Below are 22,285 nucleotides of genomic sequence, written 5' to 3'. Positions count from 1 at the left end.
TTCCCATTCGTGATCTGTGAAGAGGTGTCTGCTGAGTGCGTTGGCAGTAGTGTTGTGACAGCCGGGTAGGTAAGAAACAGTAATTTGTATGTGGTGTTGTATGCACAATTCCACATGCTCTCCCGTCTGTTGATGTAAAACATACATGCTATATGTCTGTTAGGACCCGGATAGATTTGTTCTTTATGAGGGGAAGAAAATGAAGGCAGGCGTGTCTCACTGCTCTGAGCTCTAGGAGATTTATGTGCAGACACGTCTCTGGCGCAGACCAGCGGCCTTGTGCTGTGTCTCCCCCGAGATGTGCTCCCCAACCGACCAGGGAAGCATCTGTGGTGAGCATGAGAGCCAGGGAGCGTTGCTGGAAGGGAACGCCCATGCAGAGGTTCTTTGGTCTTGTCCACCATTGCAGGGAAGCTAGTACGTTCACTGGAGGAGTTAGCAGCATGCAGAAGCTGTGCCTGCTGGGTTTGTAGTTGGAGTTGAGCCAACCCTGAAGACATCTCATGTGCAGCCTGGTGTACTTGACCACGAAGGTGGTGGCTGCCATGTGGCCAAGGAGCTGTAGGTAAATTCTTGCCTGTATCCTCAGACGAACAGAGAGCATGTGTATGAGATGTGTGATAGCGAGGAATCTGTTGTGTGGGAGCGAGGCTCTGGTTCGAATTAGTCCAGGTGAGCTCCGATGAATTCCATCTGCTGTGTAGGTGTCAGGGTGGATTTTTGGACAATTATTTGCAGGCCTAAGCTGTGGAAAAGGGAGATGCCTTTGAGGAGGCAATCATCTAGGTAGGGGAAAAAAGTATGATTCCGTGTCTGTGGAGGTGGGCCACAACTACGGCTAAGGTCTTGGCGAATACTCTCGGTGCTGTGGAGAGTCTGAAAGGGAGTACCCTGTATTGAAAATGGTCGTGTCCGAGTGTGAATCGTAGGAAGCGTCTGTGGGCTGGGTGAATGGATATAGGTCGAGGGCTGTGAACCAGTCCCCTTGTTCCAGCGCAGGTATTATTGTGCCCAGTGTGACCATCTTGAATTTCTGTACCCTTACGAATTTTTCAGTCGGCGTAAGTCTAGTATAGGTCTCCATCCCCCAGTCTTTTTCTGGGTCAGAAAGTAGTGGGAGTAGAACCCTTTTCCTCGATGTTGTCGGCACAGGTTCCACTGCACCTAGCTGTAGAAGATGAGCCATTCTATGCAAAGTAGGTGCTCGTGAGAGGGGTCCCTGAAGATGGGCGGGGAAGGGTAGGAGGGTAGGGTATAAAAGGGATGGAGTAACCTGACTGAATATTTCCAGGACCTAACGGTCCTCTGTAATCTGCTGCTAGGCATGGTGGAAAATCTGGAGGCAGTGGCAAAATGGGCAAATAGGTGGTGGAGTCAAGAGGTGGTCATGCAGACCCTTGACCAACACTTCAGAATTGTTTATTTCCCGATGGGTGGAAGGTAGCTGTTTGCGCTTGGTTTTGTCTGCTCCTAGGAGATCTAGTGTGATTCCTGGGTATATTGTATGATCTGGGCTGAGGCGGGGACACTGTTGTGTGTGGGGCCTTTGATAAGGTTGATACCGCTGTCTCCTGGGAAGAGATGGGTAAATGCCCAGGCTGCGCAGGGTTGCTCTAAAAAGCAACAGAGGGTCCTGTGGCACCTTTAAGACTAACAGAAGTATTGGGAGCATAAGCTTTCGTGGGTAAGAACCTCACTTCTTCAGATGCAAGTTTACAGACTCAGACTAACACGGCTACCCCTCTGATACAGGGTTGCTCTAGAGTCTTTCATGGTGTGAAGGACTTCATCAGTTTTCTTGGAAAAGTGTTTATCTTTATCCAAGGGGAGGTCCTCCATTTTGGTCTGCAGGTCTTTGTGGATGCCGGATGCAGAGAGCCAGGAAGATCTGTGCATAACCACTGCAGTTGCAGTAGTCTGCAGTCTCCTCTCCTGTCCTCTGGGATATGGGAGGTAAAAATCAAAAAGTTTATTGTAGTTATCGAAGTTGTAGCTTGCAAGTAGGGCGGAATAGTTTGCAATTCTGAATTGCAGAGTGGAGGAGGTATAAACCTTGCATCCCAAGAGGTCAAGGCATTTGAGGTCCTTGTCTCGTGGGGTGGGCTGGTAGTGTGGCTGTTTCGTCCTGTGTGTCGCTACATCCACTACAAAATAATTCAGTTGTGGATGAGAGAATAAGAAGTCTACGTCCTTAGCAGGAACATAATATTTACGTTCAGCCTTTTTGCAAGTCGGTAAGATAGAGGCCGGGGTCTGCCAGAGTGTGTCAGCTGGTTCTAGGAGTGCTTCATTTATGGGAAGCGCGATCTTTGAGGGCGGAGAGGGTTGGAGAATTTTGAGGAGTCTGTATTGTGTCTCCTGGACCTCCTCTAAATGGATGTCTTGGCTGAGTGTCACCCTCTTGAAAAGTTCTTGGAATTGTTTAAAGTCGTCCACATTCTGTGGAGGCGGAGGCATGAGGGCTCCGTCTGGAGCTGATGGAGAGTTAGCAGTCGGTGAATCAGGGTATGGTCCATAGCCCACCTCTTGAGAGGGGGGTTCAGGCGCTCTAGAAGTTGATGGAGCTGGAGATAGAGGCACAGACGGAGCTTGTGGTCTGGTGGAAGAAGCATGAGGGTGAGTGGCAGTAGGAGCTGGCCAAGGGTACCACTGAGGTCAAGGCATAGGATAAGAAAAGTTAAGTGCCGCCCATGGAGGGGCAAAGTAGGGAAACTGAGGCTGGTGGTTGTGAGCCATGGCCTGAGGTGCAAAAGGTTCCGGTGGAGGAGAAGAGGCAGGTGAGGAAAACTCTGCCTGCTGCTGCATATCAGGCTCGCTGTCAGTAAAGGTAGCCAGGTCAGGTGGGGAGAGCGGCTGGTCAAAGAGTGAGCACTGTGTGTCCAGGAGCAGAGAGTTAGGCTCAGGTGCCACTGAGAGGTCATCCTGACTTAGGAACTGTTGTTGCTGCTCCCCGGGCTGTAATTCTGCTGAGCGCGATCTGTGCTCAGAAGTGTGCACGGACTTGTTTGGCTTTTCCCGGTGCTGCAGGTTGCTTGTAGGCATCCTGCAGGAGGTCCACTGCTGCTATTGGAGCGGCACGCAGGCTCGGTGCCGATGTTCTTGTCGGCACTGGGGCAGAGTGCGCTGTCGGCACCGGGTCTATTTTTGGTGCCGAGGGGACCGGTGCCAAGGAGACCTTCCCAGTACGGGAAGTCGGGTCCCTGCCTCTGCGCTCCGCGGGAGCCATGGCTGAGGTACTGGCACAGTTGGAGGGGCCTGCCTTTGGCGCTGTCAGCACTGAGGATAAGGATCTCACAGGAGATCCCTTACCCTTGTGAAAGTCTCTGCCCAGAGACAGTTGGGCTTCCTGCCTCTTCGCCTGAGAGGTGAAGCCTTGCTCCCAGTTGGTTCGGACCTGGCCGGGGAGCGTGAGGGAGAGAGTTTGCCATTGACTGTCTCCAGAGGTGGCTGTAAAGATTGCTGCATCAGAAGCATTTTCATCCGCAGGTCCCTGTCACAACGAGCCCTGGGTTTGAGGCTCGTACAATGGACACACTTAGCAGGGACGTGTGTCTCGCCGAGGCACTTCAGACAATGAGAGTGTCCATCGGACCTTGGCATAGAGTCTTGACAGGAAGCACATTTCTTGAATCCTGAAGACCCTGGCATTATTGCACTAGGAATGCCAGAGGAGAGTGTCTCAGCGGGAGACAAACTTGAGGAAATTTTTTTTTTAAATTAAACTAAGTAACTATTCTAAAGGAAGGGAAACAACTGGGATGTTACTAACTATTTCTATGTTCTTTGTAACTGTTTCCTTCAAGGACCAGGGAAGAGGATAAGCACTGCCCCGAGTCCCTCTTCAGCCGAGGACGGTTAAGAAGGAACTGAGGGGGGCGCGGGATGCACGCGCTCAGGCAGACTCTAAAGCAGTGGCTCTCAAACTTTTTTTTTTTTTTTTTTTTACTGGTGACCCCTTTCACATAGCAAGTCTCTGAGTGTAACCCCCCCCCCTTATAAATTCAGAACACTTTTTAATATATTTAATATCATTATAAATACTGGAGGCAAAGTGGGGTTTGGGGTGGAGGTTGACAGCTTGCGACCCCCCATGTAATAACCTCTTGACCCCTGAGGGGTTCCGACCCCCAGTTTGAGAACCCCTGCTCTAACGAGACTGCGAGACAGCAGCTGAGTGCGTGCGTCCCAACCAAGCACTGCTACCGAAGATCTCCAATCAACGGCGCCAGGACACACTGTCACCTGGAGTGGAGCACCCACAGGGACAGCACACGAAGAAGAATTACCAGTTGCCTTTCCCTAAAAGCACTACTATTGGGTACAGTGGTTGAATTAACCTTCAGAGAGAATATACATTCATAAATATACTGTTACAGGATTTTGGTCTTTTTTAAAATGGTTGCATTGTTTTTCCAGCGTATCTTGTAAATGCGGTTCACAGATTCATAGATTCCAAGGCCAGAAAGGACCATTGTGGTCATCTAGTCTGACTTCCTGTATAACATGGGCCAGAGAACTTCCCCAAAATAATTGCTAGGGCAGATCTTTTAGAAAAACATCCAATATTGATTTTAAAATGGTCAGTGATGGAGAATCCACCAGAACCTTTAACATTGGAACAATTTACCAATCTACTCTTACCGTTAAAAATTTACATTTTATTTCCAGTCTGAATTTGTCTAGCTTCAACTTCCAGCTCTTGAATTATGTTATAACTTTCTCTAAACTGAAAAGCCCATTATTAAATATTTGTTCTCCATATAAATACTTACAGATTGTAATCAAGTCACCCATTAACCTTCTCTTTGTTAAACTAAATAGACTGAGCTTGTTGAGTCTATCATCATGAGGCATGTTTTCTAATCCTTTAATCATTCTGATGGCTCTTCTCTGAACCCTCTCCAATTTATCAACATCTGTCTTGAATTGTGGGTACCAGAACTGGACACAGTTGTTCAGTGCAGAGTTATTTTTACTATTACATTTGTTTGCTTTGGCACAGATGAAAATTATATAGATACATGCAATTCAGTGGAACTTGGGCAAGTCCCTATGATTTATCAATCAATATACAGAGTACTTGTTTTGCAATGTTTTGATTGTGCATTGGACATAATGGGCTAGAATCAGACCTCTGTTATAAATGGAGTAATCCCATTGATTTAGAGGAGATTTGCACTCTATTCATTTTGATGAGGCTCTGGTCCACAGAGTATACTTAGTTCTTGAAATGATTGATTGGATAACCTTGAAACATTACAATGTGAGGCACTATTGTACAGACTCCTGCTCAAGTTATAACTAAGATAGAAAGGCTGCAATCCCAGCTTTTTGTTTTGTTCAAAACTATTTAAATATTTATCAACAGTTTTCATTACATAATATCTGCTGCATGGAGAATTAGAGACAATGTACTGGTATCTTGCGTCTTACTGTTTAAGATTAGTGGAGTCTAGTACATAGGTGGTTCCCAAATTGTGGCCTATGGAGCACTTGGTGGTGGTTCAGGAATAGCTGGCTGGTCAGATGGCACTGGTTGCTGCTTATCTCCAGCTAATAAATCACACTAAAGGCATCTAAACATACATTTTCCTAATATTTTTCCTTGTAGGCAGCTACTACAGTTGCTATAGGGATGTTGTTTTGTGATCATTACTGGAAAGGGAGGTAGTTTGTGCAGTTATTTCATGGACAACCAACCCCTTCACAATCTCTGCATTAAAATATGTGTACTGTATGGTGCTACCAACACACTGCTTCCCGTTTGGAATCTGGAATATCTACAGAGAGTCAATTTTGGACTAAAAAATGCCCAATAAGCTGTTTAGACAGGACTATGTTCGGAAAATGGACAGGCAATTCAATACAAGGCTTTGGGAATTTTATTTAAGAACCAAACATGGCCAGAATACAAAACTAGCATCTCAAGTTAGCAAAATAAGCAATTAATATGCTCGTTTGACAGAAAACTGGAGACATTTTTGGAAAATGGAGAAATACTGTGGGTACAGATTTTTTGGGGGAATAAAATTAAGGTCTTTACAATGAGTGTCAAATCTTCATGTCCATGCCATGACTGAGCTCAATATGTAACCCATTTTCTAAACCAGAAGACTAAAACCATGCTGGAAGAACAGAAATTGAGGTAACTGCTGTTAGACAATTCACTAACAACCAGGAAGTTTATGAATACTTGGCATCTTTGTATTCGGGAAGCCACTGACTAATGGTAATTTTAAAGAGCAAGAGAACAATCTGGTCCATGTTTTCTTTTAATTTTACTCAGCAGAAATATAAAAGTGCAATTTCTGTAAATTAATGACATGTACAGTACACCACAATAAATATTCTTATTTTTGGTGATATCTAAAAATTCTAGTTATTTACTTGAAATGAGTCATAATGAGATAAAAACTGTGTCAACAACCAAAAAATACCTGACCCAATGAAGATAAAATCTTAAACATATTCACCAGGAAGATGCATATTGCATTATTGCAATTAGACCATGCCTCCGAGCTCTAAAGTATAAAAACTTATTCAAGTTATGTAAAATACAGTTGAGATTGTTCTCATCACAGGCATAATCTAATATAAAAAATAACTGACATTTACAAATAAGGAGATTCTCCTATGAGGGGAGAAAAATACAGAAACAGTTCCACTTCAGTGATGATTTTCTGGACTTCATGGAGAAACTAAAACTTGCACAGAGCTGAGGTGTTGTATGAGTACATAGTGAGACAAGTCTGTTTCCATGCCACTCCAACTCAACAGACCTGGTAAGAGGAGTAGGCCATTTGGTAAGCCTACTTTCACAATGTGTCTACTATTCATCTGGGGTATTTGGACCCTTCACATCTCAACACAAAGTGAATGCAGGAGTTGTGTGTCCTGGACAGTATGTTCTTGCATTCAGTTCAAATGGTGTACTACAGGAAATCTGTGGGTAATGTAAAGTTGCCTATTTGCTACTTATCCAGAGCGGACTATATTCTTGGTTAAGAAACAAAAAAAGTCAGAAATAAAAAGAAGTCAGGTATATTAAGCTCACTTTTAAACCACAATCAGGGTTCTAAGTAATATACAGTATAATGTTTCTATCCAATACTTGTTTGAATTGACCAATTCAAATAAGGATTGAACTCCACAAAAGCCAGAATTTTGTGACTCAGTATTACTGAATCAAACCTAAGGAGAAACATGTTAACTACATGGACTGTAACTAGATCATAAAACAATAAAGCTACATTATAGCCTCTAGGATTCACAAAGTCTTTCTCCTCATCTTGGACTGCAATAAAAAGGGGAGATTGGACTGCTCCTAAGCAAATCCCTAATGGTGGGAATTCTGTATTTCTAGTTAGAAAGCAAAGATTGTTATCCTAATCTTTTCTCCCTGCCTAGTGAATATACAGCATTACTTTCCCCCCCTCCATATCAGGTCTCATTTGAGATACAACTCCTGAAGCAAACCAGTGCAGGTTAGATGTGGGCAAAATACTACATTTTGGAAACATTCTGCAGAGATAAAATTAGAGAGAGAGAAAGAAATTGAGCTAGGGAAACATTTAAAGCAACCTGGCTGGAGCAAAGATAAGGCTTTATGCTAACCATTTCCAAGGAAATCCAGTCATCCGTTATGCAAAGCAACAGAATTTACTACCATTCTGGCCAGGTTTCACATTTTTTGTAAGTAAAATGTATATCTCCATAAAATATTATACTAAAAAGAATGTAACAACATAAAAAGACAGTGAATATTACTGATTGTCAGGTAAACAGATTACAGTATTACTACACGTTTGGCCATGTTTTTCAAGTTATATGGTTGTGGCAAATATTCTTAAGCTGACTGAGGTACATGAATACTTTAAACATCTGAGGTTTAGAGTACCATATATGGAAGTAAGGGAAGTGATACTATTCAGTAAGACAACCTTACTTAAAAATAAGGGGTTTTAAAAATTACTTTTTAAGGTTACTGCCTTATCTTACAATATTTAGCAACCTAAGTGGAAAAGAATTTGCTAAACTTTGGAACATCTAGCCTAGCAGGCCAATGCACCGTGTAGAACATTAAGAACAAAACTAAAATGACCCATACAGTAACTAAATGTCAAAAACAAAATATCTGTCGAACATACCAGAAGCAGAGAACCTAAATATTTTCATAAATTTATCACAAATATGGGTGGAAGTTTTCTAAAATATACACACAATATGCATCATCAAGACATTGGATTAACCCAGTAAATATAATAAGCAGACTGGCTATTATCCTGGCTGAACAATTTTCTTCTTTTGTGCCCTTTTTGTTGGCTTTTGAAGGAAAAAAAAAGTTCTGTCCATCTCTGCAAACTTACAATTTTCAACAATTATTTATATTGTATTATTTTCATCAAACATGAGGTTGTTCTCCCTAGAAAACATCTTTTAGATATATTTAAACAGGTAAATGATACCTATCAAAACTGAGCCAATGTTGTGGTAAATCAGATATGTGCTTATTGTGCAGGTAAGGCTACGATCAGACTACACGTTTTCAGCTTGGCTTAAACTAAACAGAGTTAAAACACGACATCACTTAACCCTCTCTTTCTGTCTGACTTATTTTGTTTTTAATGATTAAGACTAATACTTTACTACGTCACACCAACTCTGAACATTCTAGGAAAGTGTCTCTGGCACAGGTGGTTTTCAGAAGAAAAGCCAATCTTCCCAAAAGCTTAACCTCTGCTTTATCTTAAAGTGCGGAAACCGTGGGAAAGAATATGTCAAGACTTCCTGGCTGTCACTGTGGAACCACTTCCCTCAGAGACGCTAAGGCTGCATGTATGCGGACATGCAATCTGTTCTCAAAATCATATCCAGTGAATTCCTCCTGCAACACAAAATACATACAACTATTAACCTCATTGACCTTAGGATGTCAAGGTGACTTGCTGAGGATGCTTAAGAAGTCACTGAGCTACAAAACAGTAACTAGGACAAGGAAAAAGGCTCTTGGAGCTTGAAAATTGCTAATAACCCTCTTCCCTTACCAAAATTAAGCAATGGTGTTGGTAGAGAGATTTCCCCAGCACAGTCCACCAAGTAGAAGAATGTGTAGGACGTTCCCCTCTACCTCCCAAGTGCAAGCAGAGACCAGTCTACTTCTCTATTAAAGGCTTGCACAGTAACTGGGAAGTTGTATATGTCCAAAAGCTCCAGGAAATCCCAAGCTGCATGCAATGAATAAAAGGAACGACCAGTTCCAGTATATATATATATATATAAAGTTATAGAGCATCGGTGATATACACCAACACTTTAAAACCTGCACCACAAGCTGAACTCTCAAATTCACTTAACAGCGGGATTAGGTTGTGTTGATTTGTTACCTTTGCCTGGAGAAGTAAGATTTTGCCTCTTGGCACAGTCTAGAAAAAGGAGAAAAAATATCACTTTAGAAGAATGTACACATGGCAGAAAGGTCAAAAAGAATCTTTTAAAGTATAATGGTCAGCCAACAAGAACTAAGGTCTCAACCCTGAAAATACTACTGGGTCTACTGGGACTACTCATGGTAGTAAACACTCCTAACGAGGTACCTGACTGGTACTGGTCCTGCAGTATGTATTTCTGTATGTATTTAAAAAACAACACTTCTGTCTACTTTTTATATATAATATATATATATATATATATGTGAATGTGAATATGAATATGAGAGAGAGAGCGAGCGCTATAAGCACTACAGTGAGCTACCATATACAGTGAAAACCCTAAAGTTATAGGCAAACTAAAGTTTAAGAATAGTGAATTTACTCTTTTGACCAATTCAACTTGCAAAACACATCAATTATACACTGAGATTTCTGAAGAGTTTCAACTTTTTTTCTTATCTGTTTGAGTTTACTCATTTGAACCTCCTCTTTAGAAATACTAAAAGATTTCCATACTTTATACAACTTGCCCTTCTGCAATAATAATCATGGGATAAAGATAGACCTTATTAGAATGATTTGGAAGAGAAAAGAGAATATTTTGTTTTTCAATAATGAGCTATTTTTCTTGACATAGCAAAGGTTACTCAAGCCTGTATGAAAAATTTGATATTTTCAACTGAACTTTTATTACTGGATTTGAAGGTTTCTACTCTATTCCCCAGTAAGATGCATATGATTTTTTTTATTTTAAATCTTCTACAAGTATGCCAACAAAGGATAAAAAAAGATACTGAGAAAGATGAGTGATTCAAATGAGTATATTACTCCATTTTTTCTGAAAATAAATACCTTAAATATTTGTAGTTTTTATTTCTAAATGGTATAGCTACATTCAAAAGTGTATAAAATATTACCCATAAAGTCTGTGTTTTGCACAAACTGATCTTAGTCTCTTATATAGCATCTACCACCACGGTATCGAAGAGCTTAATGAATGGAAGAGTTTAAAAATAATGAAGTTAATTCAGATGAAATGCTGATCTCACAGATAAATATGAATAACTTCAAATTAAATTGAAGTACTTTATTATTAAAAGTCATGATTTTTATGATGAAAATGCAAATCAGTATCTGTATCTTTCATTCATTAACTTCAGTATGTTTAATCCTTTTCTTCTATGCCCCAAGTTAATTTCCAGAGTTTTTTATTTGTACAAGATCTAAAACTCTGAGAATCATAATGTAACTAAAGATGATCCACACTGATGGGATATGCATACACCTGGACTGTGAACTCTATCTTCTAGAAAGCACTGTATGCTGGGATCCACTCACCCCCATGCCCAGTTCTGATGGTATAAAATGGTGAGCAGCCCCAATCATCAATCAGTTACTTCCTCTAATTCACAAATCTCTTTACAAGAGACTCCAAAAAAGTAGGAAGGTGACAAAGATGTATGTATTACATCAAAAAAAAAATACATTAAAAAACATTAGGGTTGAAAGCTCTCAAAAGTTAGTCCTGCGCACTGAATGAGACAGGGATCCTGTGGAAGAAATAATATGTGATCATATAATTTAAAACTATATCATAATTAGGCTTGGAAGGATTAGATTTTTATTTGTAAATGTCAATTTCACCATACCCACGCAAACGGATAATAAATATTTCCATTGATAATCAAATTTCAGATAGGCAAAGTAAGAAAAATGCTGGTTGAGACCTTATTAAAGTTTGATTTGAGGATATTTACTTTGTATATTTTGATGTTATGCTGACAATTTGCGTTTTAACAGTTATAAAGCTTTAACTTTTTGAATCTCAACGTTCACAGTCATAAAATTGTCCGACTTATTTTCTGACAACCCCACATACTTTCCTAAAAATTAAAATTAAAAAAAGATAAAAATGGAAAAAAATGCTTTAAACCCATTGTGATGTTGCAGTCTATATAATTTTATAAAAATATGCTAATGAGTGAATATAATGTAACTGGAATATGCTTCATGCAAAAGGTCTCTTGTAAGGTATCATTACAAAGCTTATAATCTACTGAGTGTGATCATCCTATTTGTATAAATGTATCACTCTTGTATCTGAAACTAGAAATATGAAATATAATCTGAGGGCCTATTGTAATTATGCAAAGTGTGGGCCATTAATGGTGGTTTGGAATCTTGATGACTCTCATTAACCAGGACAATTGTCTGCAGATGGGTGTGTTTTACCTGTAAGTCTTCCTGTATACATGTGTGCTGGCAAGTGGGCATTGAAGTCTTGCAGTGACATGTGATCATGTCACCTGAACTGGAATCCATCTTTAACCTGGTGTCTTTCCATTGAAAAGGAGGGGGTGGGAGCCCAGAGAGGGACAAAGGATTCCTGCCTTATGCAAGAGATATATAAAGGGGTGGAACAGAACAAAGGGAGGAGAGGAGCCATCATGAAGAATCCCCTAGCTACCACCTGAGCTGGAACAAGAGCTGTACCAGGGGAAAGAATTGTGCCCAGGCCTGAAAGGTGTCCAATCTGAGGAAAAAAACTTACTGAAGCATCTCTGAGGGTGAGATTATCTGTATTCAGTTTGATTAGACATAGATTTGCACATCTTATTTTATTTTGCTTGGTGATTTACTTTCTTCTGTCTGTTACTACTTGGAACCACTTAAATCCTACTTTCTGTATTTAATAAAATCACTTTTTACTTATTAATTAACTCAGAGTATGTATTAATACCTGGAGGAGCAAACAACTGTGCATATCTCTCTATCAGTGTTATAGAGGGCGAACAATGTATGAGTTTACTCTGCATAAGCTTTATACAGGGTAAAACAGATTTATTTGGGTTTAGACCCCATTGGGAGTTGGGCATCTGGGTGTTAAAGACAGGAACACTTTTGTTAGCTGCTTTCAGGTAAACCTGCAGCTTTGGGGCAAGTAATTCAGATCCTGGGTCTGTGTTGGAGCAGACGGGCGTGTCTGACTCAGCAAGACAGGTTGCTGGGATCCCGAGCTGGCAGGGAAAGCAGGGGTAGGAGTAGTCTTGGCACATCGGGTAGCAGCCCCCTAAGGGGGGGTTCTGTGATCTAACCCGTCACACCCATAATTTTGAATTACTGTGAAAATTTAAATAGATAAAAATCTAAAAAAATGCTTAAAATAAACATTGATATTATTTGTCAAAATATAAAAATATAAAAACCGAATTCTGCAAAGCCTAATCATAATTCATAGACATGGGAAGGGGGTTCACAGATAATCATAAATCCAACATTTCTTAACTGCTGAGTTCTTTACTTTGCAACTTTTTTAACACATTAAAAAACCCAACCCTAAGTTATTTGTAAAACTGAAAAAACAAAAATGTCATCATCATATTCACTCCCCACATAGGTCACCAGCAGGGATGGGATCTGTAGATCCATAGCACAGTCCTCTACTACTTGGGCTAAAAGAGTAACTGGTAACAAGTTATCTTTTATGTGGACCCACCACTGGAGGGGGATAAAAACACACATACTTTGCCTGAGTTTCATAGCTATTTGCTAGACAGCAAAGGAATGTCAAGACTCAGAGTGACTGGGTTCATTTCCAGGTTCTGAAGGAGAGTGTACTCAAGAAGTTACAGACCCCTGCCTTTCCCAGCCTCTCCCTGTTCCCCTCTATTCATACTTCATCTGCTGCTCATATTGGCAGCTATAAAAAAAAAAAAACAAATGTAAGAAAAAGGAAGTTGATAGTAATGAATATAAATTGGAAGTCAGGATGATAAGGAGGTTTTTTAAAATATATTAGGAACAAAAAGAATCCGGACAATGGTACTGGTCCATTACTATATGGAAATGGTAGAAGTGTTCAATGAATATTTCTGTTCTGTATTTGGGGAAAATATAGATGATATAGTCTCATCATATAGTGATGATAACACTCTTTCCATTCCACTAGTTTCTTCGGAGATATTAAACAGAAACTATTCAAGTTAGACATTTTTAGACAAGCCAGCCCAAATAAATTGCATCCAAGAATTTTAAAATAACAGGTTAAGGAGCTCACTTGACCTTTAATGCTGATTTTCAATAATTCTTGAATCACAGGGGACATTCTAGAAGACTGTAAGGAAGCTAATATTGTGCCAATTTTAAAAAAGGGTAAACGGGATGACCCAGGTAATTATAGGTCTGTCAGTCTGACGTTGATCCCAGGCAAGATAATGGAGCGGCTGATAAGGGACTCGATTAATAAAGAATTAAAGGAGGGCAATATGGTTAATGCAATTCAAAGTGGGTTTATGGAAAAAAGGTTCCGTCAAACTCAACTGATATTTTTTATGAGATTACCTTTATCAACCACATTTGTAGTGTGGATGTAATGTACTTAGACTTTTCTAAAGTGTTTGACTTGGTACCACATGAGTTTTGATTAAAAAACTAGAATGATATAAAATTAACATTAAAATATTAAAAAACTGGCTAACTGATAGGTCTCAAAATGCAATTGTAAACAGGGAATTGTCATCAAGCAGGTGTGTTTCTGGGCGGGGGGGGGGGGGGGGGTCTTGCAGGGATCAGTTCTTGGCCCTATACTATTTAATATTTTTATCAATACCTGGAAGAAAACAAAATCATCACTGATAGTGCAGATGACACAAACATTGGGGGAGTGGTAAATAATGAAGAGGAGATGTCACTGATTCAGAGCAATCTGTATCGCTTGGTAAACTGCAAGCAATATGCAAACAATGTGTGTTTTAATACCGCTACATGTAAATACTGTATATACATCTAAGAACAAAGAACACAGGACATACTTATATGATAGGGGAACTATCTTAGGAAGCAGTGATTCTGAAAAAGATTTGAGAACATGATGGATAATCAGCTGAACATGAGCTCCCAGTGTGATACTATGGCCAAAAAAGCTAATGTAATCCTGAGAAACAAAAGGGGAATCTCAAGTAGGAGTAGGGAGGTTATTTGACCTCTGTATTTGGCACTAGTGACCTGCTGCTGGAACACTATCCAGTTCTGGTGCTCACAATTCCAGAAGGATGATGAAAAACTGGAGAGGGTTCAGAGAAGAGCCATCAGAATGATTAAAGGATTAGAAAACATACCTTCCAGTGACAGACTAAAAGAGCTCAAACTATTTAGTTTAACAAAGAGAAGGTTAAGGGATTACTTGACTACAGTTTGTAAGTATCTACATGTGTAACAAATATTTAATAATGGGCTCTTCAATCTAGCAGGGAAATGTATAACATGATCCAATGGCAGGAAGTTGAAGCTAGACAAATTCAGACTAGAAATAAGGCATACATTTTTGACAGTGATAGTAATTAACCACTGGAACAATGCACCAAGGGTTGCGGAACATTCTCCATCACTGACAATTTTTAACTCAAGATTGGATGTTTCTACAAGTAAAAACTGTGAGAAAGACTGAAACCCATACATCAGAAGGCAGAAAGCAGAGAAGTCAGTCTGAGTGGATTTTCAGTATGTTCCAAACTTGCTGCATCTTCAGTACTCAAGAGGAGCTTTTATACCTTGTGCCGTGAGATAGGGGAATGGGTGTTCCCAATAAAAACAGCTTTCCAGAAGATTCTGAGCTCATGAGCCAGGCATGTATTTATCCATAGGCGCGGGAATTAGGGGTGTGGGGGGTGCTGCAGCACCCCCAGGTTTCGTGCAGGGTCCCGGCTGCTGCCGGCCCCGCGCTCTGCTCCCAGCTCCTCACCCATGGTCCTGGTGCTGCCAGCCCCGTGCCCGAGGCTCTGCTCCCAGCCCCGCGCCTGTGGTCCCAGTGCTGCCAGCCCCTTGCCCGGGGCTCTGCTCCCGGCCCCAGCTGTGGTCACAGCCTCAGCCCCCTTACTCTTGTCCATGTCCCCCCACCCTTCCGGAGCCACGGCCAATCCTGGCCCCAGCTCTGGGGCGAGGGGGCACAGACAGGGGTAAGGGGTGTGTGAAGTAAAAAGTTTAGGGAGCACTGGCTTTCAGCACCCCCACTGTAAAAAATATTCCAGCGTCACTGTACTTATCCCAAGAGTGGGGGATATATATAGGGAATCCTTAAAGATGTTTATTTTGACACAGAACTAATTAAGCTCGCCAATATTCTTGCTTCAATAATTTTTGTTGTTGTTTATGTGATTTTCTTTTCTTTTTAAACTTTAGCTATAAAATAGACAGGGACTTGGAGTGGTTCTGCTGAGCTTATTGCTAGAGAGTGTCACCAGCTGGTGGCCAGGAATGAAATGTTTCAGTGCCACTGCCTTGGACAGTCTCAGATCCATATTTATTATATAAATATGTAAAAATGAGCAGTATTGAAACCAATCATTATGATACCATCACAGGTACGCACAAAGCCCCTGCAAATGTCACAGTGTAAACTTTGTATGATGTAGGCTACTCTCTACAGTAGGATATCGCCACGTAGACAATAATACACTATCACACTAAAGACACAAAACTAAAGGGACTCTTTATACACCGGTGGAAAAGTAATTAAAATTAACTCCTATACCCGATAACTTGTAAAATAACACATTTTCATTGTCTATTTAGAGTGGTCACAGTTGACCCCCTTTCCACTTCCAAAAATCATAGAATCATAAATTATTAGGGTTGGAAGAGACCTCAGGAGATCACCTAGTCCAACCCCCTGCTCAAAGCAGGATCAATCCCCAACTAAATCCCCAAATGGCCCCCTCAAGGATTGAACTCACAACCCTGGGTTTAGCAGGCCAACGCTCAAACCACTGAGCTATCCCTCCCCCCACGGATGTAAGATGTAAGATGTACTCTACTGTTACCTCTGGATTGTCTAACAAAAGACAGCCGAGTTCATAGCAAGCATATGGCTGAATGTATAAGTTGTTTTGACGGCACAGTTCATCTTTAACAGCTCGCTGAAAGAACTGTAAGAGAAAAATCAATGTTTATACATTAAAAAGAGTAGTGTCTTGTTTGTTTTGGAAAACTAAATAAGCAGCACCCTCAACATCAAGCACCACAAGCCAACTCCAAAATCATAATCTGAATGGAGCAACATTTCCTATATGTCTTAAAGAATCCTTAACAGAAGTGATCATATGAATTCATGTCAGCATCTGCTGTTAGAGAAAAATGTTAGGTCTGTATCCAAAAAATTTATGAATTGATCCAAAGATTTTATATCTTCAGCTGAAAAAAAATTACAGGTTTAACATGGTTCTTTAACAATTGGCGGTCATGGATACAGATTCTTTACAATAAATTGGACAGAATTAGAAATAAGAGTTCACCAACCATTACCTCCTTCATTGTCTTTGTGTGAACTGGGTTCCATTAGCAAAAATAAAACAAGTTCAAAGAATTCGGTGATTGCAGAACAAATTCCAATTCCATCTACATTAAAAAGGGATCTTTGAAATTTGCTAATACACAGAACCATCTTTCTTTTCAATTTTCCATTAGCTCTAGAGCAGTGGTCTCCAAAGTGGGGTGCGCGCACCACAGGAGGTGCGCAAGAGGATCCTTGGTGGTGTGCGGCAGGAGGAGCGCTTTTTTTTTGCGCTTCGTCAGGCGGGAGTCCGAGTGGCTTTTTTTTTTTTTTTTTTTTTTTTTTTTGGAAAAGTTTTTTTTTGGGGTGTGTGGGGGGGGGGGTTGGTTTGTTTTTTTTTTTTTTTTTTTTTTGCTGCTTTGGCAAAAATGGTAGAGCCGGCGTGGCAGGGGGTGCGTGCTCAAAATTTTTTTACTGATAGGGGTGCGTGATCAAAGAAGTTTGGAGACCACTGCTCTAGTGTAAGGGTGTTCAAACTCAGTCCAACTGAGAGAGCTGCATTGGCAGATAGCAAAAGCCTGAGGGATGCCCTAAATTTGTACAGATTGCAGCCACTCAATTTGGAAGTGTGATCCACAGAACCCATAATGTAATACAGGGGTGGGCAAACTTTTTGGCCCGAGGGCCACATTGGGGTTGCAAAACTGGATGGAGGGCCGGGTAGGGAAGGCAGTACCTCCCCAAACAGACTGGTCCCCGCCCCTTATCCACCCCCTCCCACTTCTCGCCTTCCTCAGAACCCCCAACCCATCCAACCCCCCCGCTCCTTGTTCCTAACTGCCCCCTCCTAGAACCCCCCGCCCCTGAGACCCCGCCCCCTATCCAACCCCCCTGCTCCCAGTCCCCTGACTGCCCTGACCCCATCCACACCCTCGCCCCCTGACAGGCCTCTTGGGACCCCACGCCTATCCAACCCCCCTGTCCCCTGACCACCACCCCCAGAACCTCCGCCCCATTCAACCGCCCCCCATTCCCTGTCCCCTGACTGACCCCCAGAGCCATCCGCCCCTTATACAACCCCCCGGACCACTTACCATGCTGAGCAGAGCATGCAGAGCAACATGTTTGGCTGCCATGCCGGCCGGAGCCAGACACGTTGCCGCTCTGCTTGGCAGGAGCGCGCAGCTCCGCCGCCCAGAGTGCTGCCCACACGGCTCTGCAGGGGAGGGGGGGACAGCGGGGGAGGGGGCTAGCCTCCCTGGCCGGGAGCTCAGGGGCCGGGCAGAACGGTCCTGTGCCCACCTCTGACTCAAGGTCCTGCTTGATAAAGGCTGTAATCACTGCACATCACACTTCCATAATTATACCTGAGGTTTGATCATAGGCCACATGGCAGAACACAGAAGGCTGCCTTTGTCCTGTGGACCAAATTTTGGCCACCCTATTTTAGAGCTTAAGATGGCTTCAAGGCATATAACTGACAGAAGCTGTCTTTAAAAAAAAAAAAAAAAAAAAAAAAAAACAAAAATATTAAACCCGGTTTAATAGCCCAGAGGCACAATTCTTTTTTGAAATTCTCCACTTCCTCTTTTTCCCTTCAACTCTCACCCTGGCTGGCCACCTCAGCTTATACATCTGCTAAACATTAGTCCTTAATAGGAATTGGGAGATCACTGAAGCCCATGTTTTAGCCTTTTCCTGACATACAATATGAAATCCAGTAATACATACTATCTCAGAATACTCTGAAAAGACTTAATATCCTCTACTATCATTCACTCAGTGTGTCAGTAACACCGACAAACAGAAGTTTGTACTTAATCAGAAATGGGGTCATTTATAAGATAGTTGGGTACATCATTATTGTCCTTGTAACAACTTACCTGAACCGCATCTTCAGAATTTCCTAAGCATTTATGTATGGAACCAAGAAGCAAATTCTTCAAACCAACAGAAGATGAATCATCAACCTCATGACAAGCTTAATTAAAAAAAAAAAATCAAATTAAACTTTTAATCAAATTATACTCCCTTTAAAATAAAAATGATCCTTTGGTGGTTTTTTTTAATAATCAAATTAGAAAGTGTCTAATTTCTGTAGTTTAATTTTAACTAGCAATGGCCAGTCTCAAATATTGTAATCTGTATCTTTCATGTTCTCTCAGCTCTAATTAAAATAAAAAAAAAAAAAAAAAAAAAGTAATTTTCTAGCCCTCGTGGTTGTGGAGAAAAAACTTGAAAATGTGACCCAAGTGAACCTTAAAGGCTCAAAGCCAGATGACCAATTAAAATAACCCATTTTTGTTTTGTTTTAAACTCAGAATTTTGGGGGCTTGACTCATGATATCTGAATGTTTGGGAGGTAGCAATATTGGTTATTACTGGGAGAATATACTCACTTCATGTTTTGAAGGCAATGATGCAGACATATCTACCTGAGTCTGCACAGATGCTTAAACTATATGCACCATACATTTCAACAGGTGCTAACTCAGATGCTTTAAACGCCAACATTGTAAACCTATGTCACTGTTCGCTTAAGCATATAAGAAAAGAGAGGAGGTATCATATTATGAAGATCTATAGTTTCCCAGTGTAGGCCAGGGCCACGTACAGAACATGTATATGGTAAGTTTTCAGAGGGAGCACAATAGTTTTTTTCCCCCTGGAATAAATAGGGTTCAGCTTTCAAAAGGGTGGGAAACGTGAGGGAAACAAGATCTAGTATTTATTATTTCAATTTATTTTGAGTGTCCATCTTATGGATGCTTTACAAAAATTAACAGACATTGGAAACACTAACATATTTACATATCACAGGAATACGCAACGGTGTGATCTAAAGGTTTTATCAGCATGATTTTGGGGTTATTCATGAAATATGAGTAGAATACAAGCTCATGCCAAAAGAACTTTAATACTAAACACTATAATTTATTCTGTACGTGCCACCTAAATTACAGAAAACCTATTTTACAAATGTTTGAGAGAGTTTATAAAACTTGTATAGGAACTATTTTTCATATTTCTTGTATATTAGAACCAGATGCCTTACCTTCTTTAAGTCCAAATGTACAGAGCTCAGATGGAGCTATTAAAAAAACAAAAACAAACAAAAAACCACCACCACAAAAAGCCCTCAAGAAACGATTATTTTTAGACACAAAAATTTCTTTATTTAAAAAGGTCTTTCTAGCACCTTTCAGGGCTAGAAAATTGAGAATCTGAATCGACCCCCTTCCAATTGTATAAAGCTCCTGCAGGGGCATGAATAATGTATTTTAAAGTTATTTTTATAGATAGAAAAGCTATTACTGGGGTAGGACTCTGGGCCTCAAGCAGATGTAATTTTCAATGCATTGAGTGTATGTGTGGCATGCACAGCATGCACAGAAATTCACCATATAGAAAGAGGAGGAGATATTTCAGTTGCAGGTGGATTTAAAAAAAGGGGGGGGGGGATTATTTGAAGCTGCTCAGAAATCTTAAGGGAGATTGTTCAATGGGGAGAGAGGTGATCAAACGTGCATGATAAATTAATTTAACACATGGCTCTGTAATTTTACACATGGATATCACCTCCACAGACACTTTTTGGGGTGAGCGGAGAGGATTGTGAGTTGTGTGTGTGTGACCGTGTATATCTACATACCAACAGGACCACTGAGCTATTTAGAGTTACCTACAATCGTTACAGTTCCATATCTATTTCTCTAATCCCCGGATATTAATGGAAGTTATGTACACTTAGGTGACAATTAAAACACAAATGGATTGCTGTGTTTTTTGGTTTCTTTTGTGGCTATGTTTAAAAGAGTCATTAAACAAAGTTGAACTAATACAATTATCTGCAGTACACTTGATTTTAAATTAAAATGCTGTCATGAATGTCAACTTTTTTTTTTTTTTTAAGAGAAAGCCTCTTCCTTCCAAGTGTCACTCTCTATTTCAAAATAAGTGTTAATTTGAGTCCTAATGCATGCCCTTTTCCATAACTATCCAAATAATTTAGCTTACTCATAAAATGTCCACACATATTTCAGCCTTCATACTACTGCAATCAGCTAGTCTTCATGAGAGAAAAAAGAAAACAGAAGAAAAAGAGAACATATTATCTCACTGAAAGAGATAGCCAAGGAAACATATCCTACCTTGGCTCATATGCTGTAGGTTAGAAAAGGAACAGTTTGGAAGGGCTTTCCACAAATACAACACTTCAATGGATGCCAGCACACAGAGCTCTTTGGTTGGTGTCTGCTTCCTAAATCTGTCTGCCTGAAAACAGCAAAGATAGCTGTGCTAAGTTCCTCTCAGAAGAAGAGACAGATAAGGGTCACAAACAGTAATTCTGATGTTTTCACAAAAGCAAGTAACAGTGTTAAAATGTTTGAGGCGTGAAAATTTAGCTTGCAGCTCTTTAGGACTAAAAATAAGTTGCTGAAATAGTACAATTATTGTTTCTCAATCAAGATCAAAGTTATCTGGTACATAACTAACAAGTCTTGAAAAAAAAAAACCTTAAAATAATACAATCTGAATATTGATGCAGTGGTGGACTAACTATTTTTCCAATAAAAGTTTGTGGGATCTTAAGTTTGTAGGGCCTTTCCACATCACTTCCAGATTCCAGAATGAGCTAACTAAGGGCATGCACAGTAGAGCTAACATCAGGGTAAAATGAAGCAGGAAAAAATGAAGCAGGAAGAAAGACTAGTGCTGTAGCTTTGGTATATCAGTATTTTTTTTCCTCTGAAAATTATGTAAACCAAGCTTAGTGGTGAGCTACCAACCTTTTTCCTGTTGGTAGTTCATTAAACTATAAAGCACTGTTCACTTTTTCCACCTGAATCCTTTCCACTAAGTTAACACTAGAGAAGATGGCTACCGGAAAAAATATATACTTTGTTTAGAACAAAATCCATGAGTAAAGGACAACCCAATTGCCAATTGTAGTTACTGTACTGAAGCAACTCGATCCATGCCAACCAAACCTTTTTGACTGAGAATTGTTCAATCTGATTGTTTTTTCTTTTGAAAAGCTTCTGAACTTCCTTGAATACATTCTGCGCACCATCCACATCACCAGTGGCTCCTTGACACACTGTAATAAAGTGCACACACACAAAAATTCTGCTAAAGACTCCAGGATATGAAAGATAGGGAAAAATAGAGAGAGGGCATTATGCAGGTAAAGGGGAAAAGCATGGTCTTTTAGTAAAGGGAATTCAGGCACACTCTGTTCAACTCCCAGCTGTGCCATAGGCTTCCTGTATGATCTCTGACAAGACAATTTCTTGGTGTCTCAGTTCCTCATCGGTAAAATGGGGATAATTATACTTGTCTTTGAAGGTTCTTGTGATTAATTCATTAATGTTTGTGATGCACTGAATAATTATGGTGACAGTGGCCTTATAACTACATAAACAAAATCTGAGCCACAGCTCTTTAATATGGACAGTATAAAAGGAGGAATTAGATGAAGTTCCAAGTGTGCAATTAACTTTCACAATTGCAAAAGTTTATGACCAAAGTCTTGTTTCTATACACACACACACACACACACACACACACACACACACACACACACACA

The 22,285-nt window shown here is 40.5% G+C and overlaps 1 protein-coding gene across 1 annotated transcript in view; it reads right to left on the bottom strand.

The window, feature by feature from the left end:
- Nucleotides 1-5,859: 5,859 nt before the first annotated feature.
- The window catches only part of TTC39C (tetratricopeptide repeat domain 39C), a 68,069-nt gene continuing 51,643 nt past the window's right edge, over nucleotides 5,860-22,285 (bottom strand). The window contains exons 9-14 of the mRNA XM_024202661.3: nucleotides 21,687-21,796; nucleotides 20,847-20,970; nucleotides 18,579-18,676; nucleotides 16,247-16,351; nucleotides 9,384-9,422; nucleotides 5,860-8,884 (exon numbers count right to left, since the gene is read on the bottom strand). Coding sequence (XP_024058429.2) covers nucleotides 8,795-8,884; nucleotides 9,384-9,422; nucleotides 16,247-16,351; nucleotides 18,579-18,676; nucleotides 20,847-20,970; nucleotides 21,687-21,796 — 566 coding nt within the window. The 3' untranslated portion in view covers nucleotides 5,860-8,794. The remainder of the gene's footprint in view (nucleotides 8,885-9,383; nucleotides 9,423-16,246; nucleotides 16,352-18,578; nucleotides 18,677-20,846; nucleotides 20,971-21,686; nucleotides 21,797-22,285) is intronic.

This window comes from Terrapene carolina, unplaced genomic scaffold, assembly GCF_002925995.2.
Source record: "Terrapene carolina triunguis isolate 2854851 unplaced genomic scaffold, T_m_triunguis-2.0 Scaffold58, whole genome shotgun sequence".
Lineage (NCBI taxonomy): Eukaryota > Metazoa > Chordata > Testudines > Emydidae > Terrapene > Terrapene triunguis.
The sequence above is the reverse complement of the archived record's forward strand: the minus strand, read 5'-3'. Positions and strand labels throughout refer to the sequence as shown.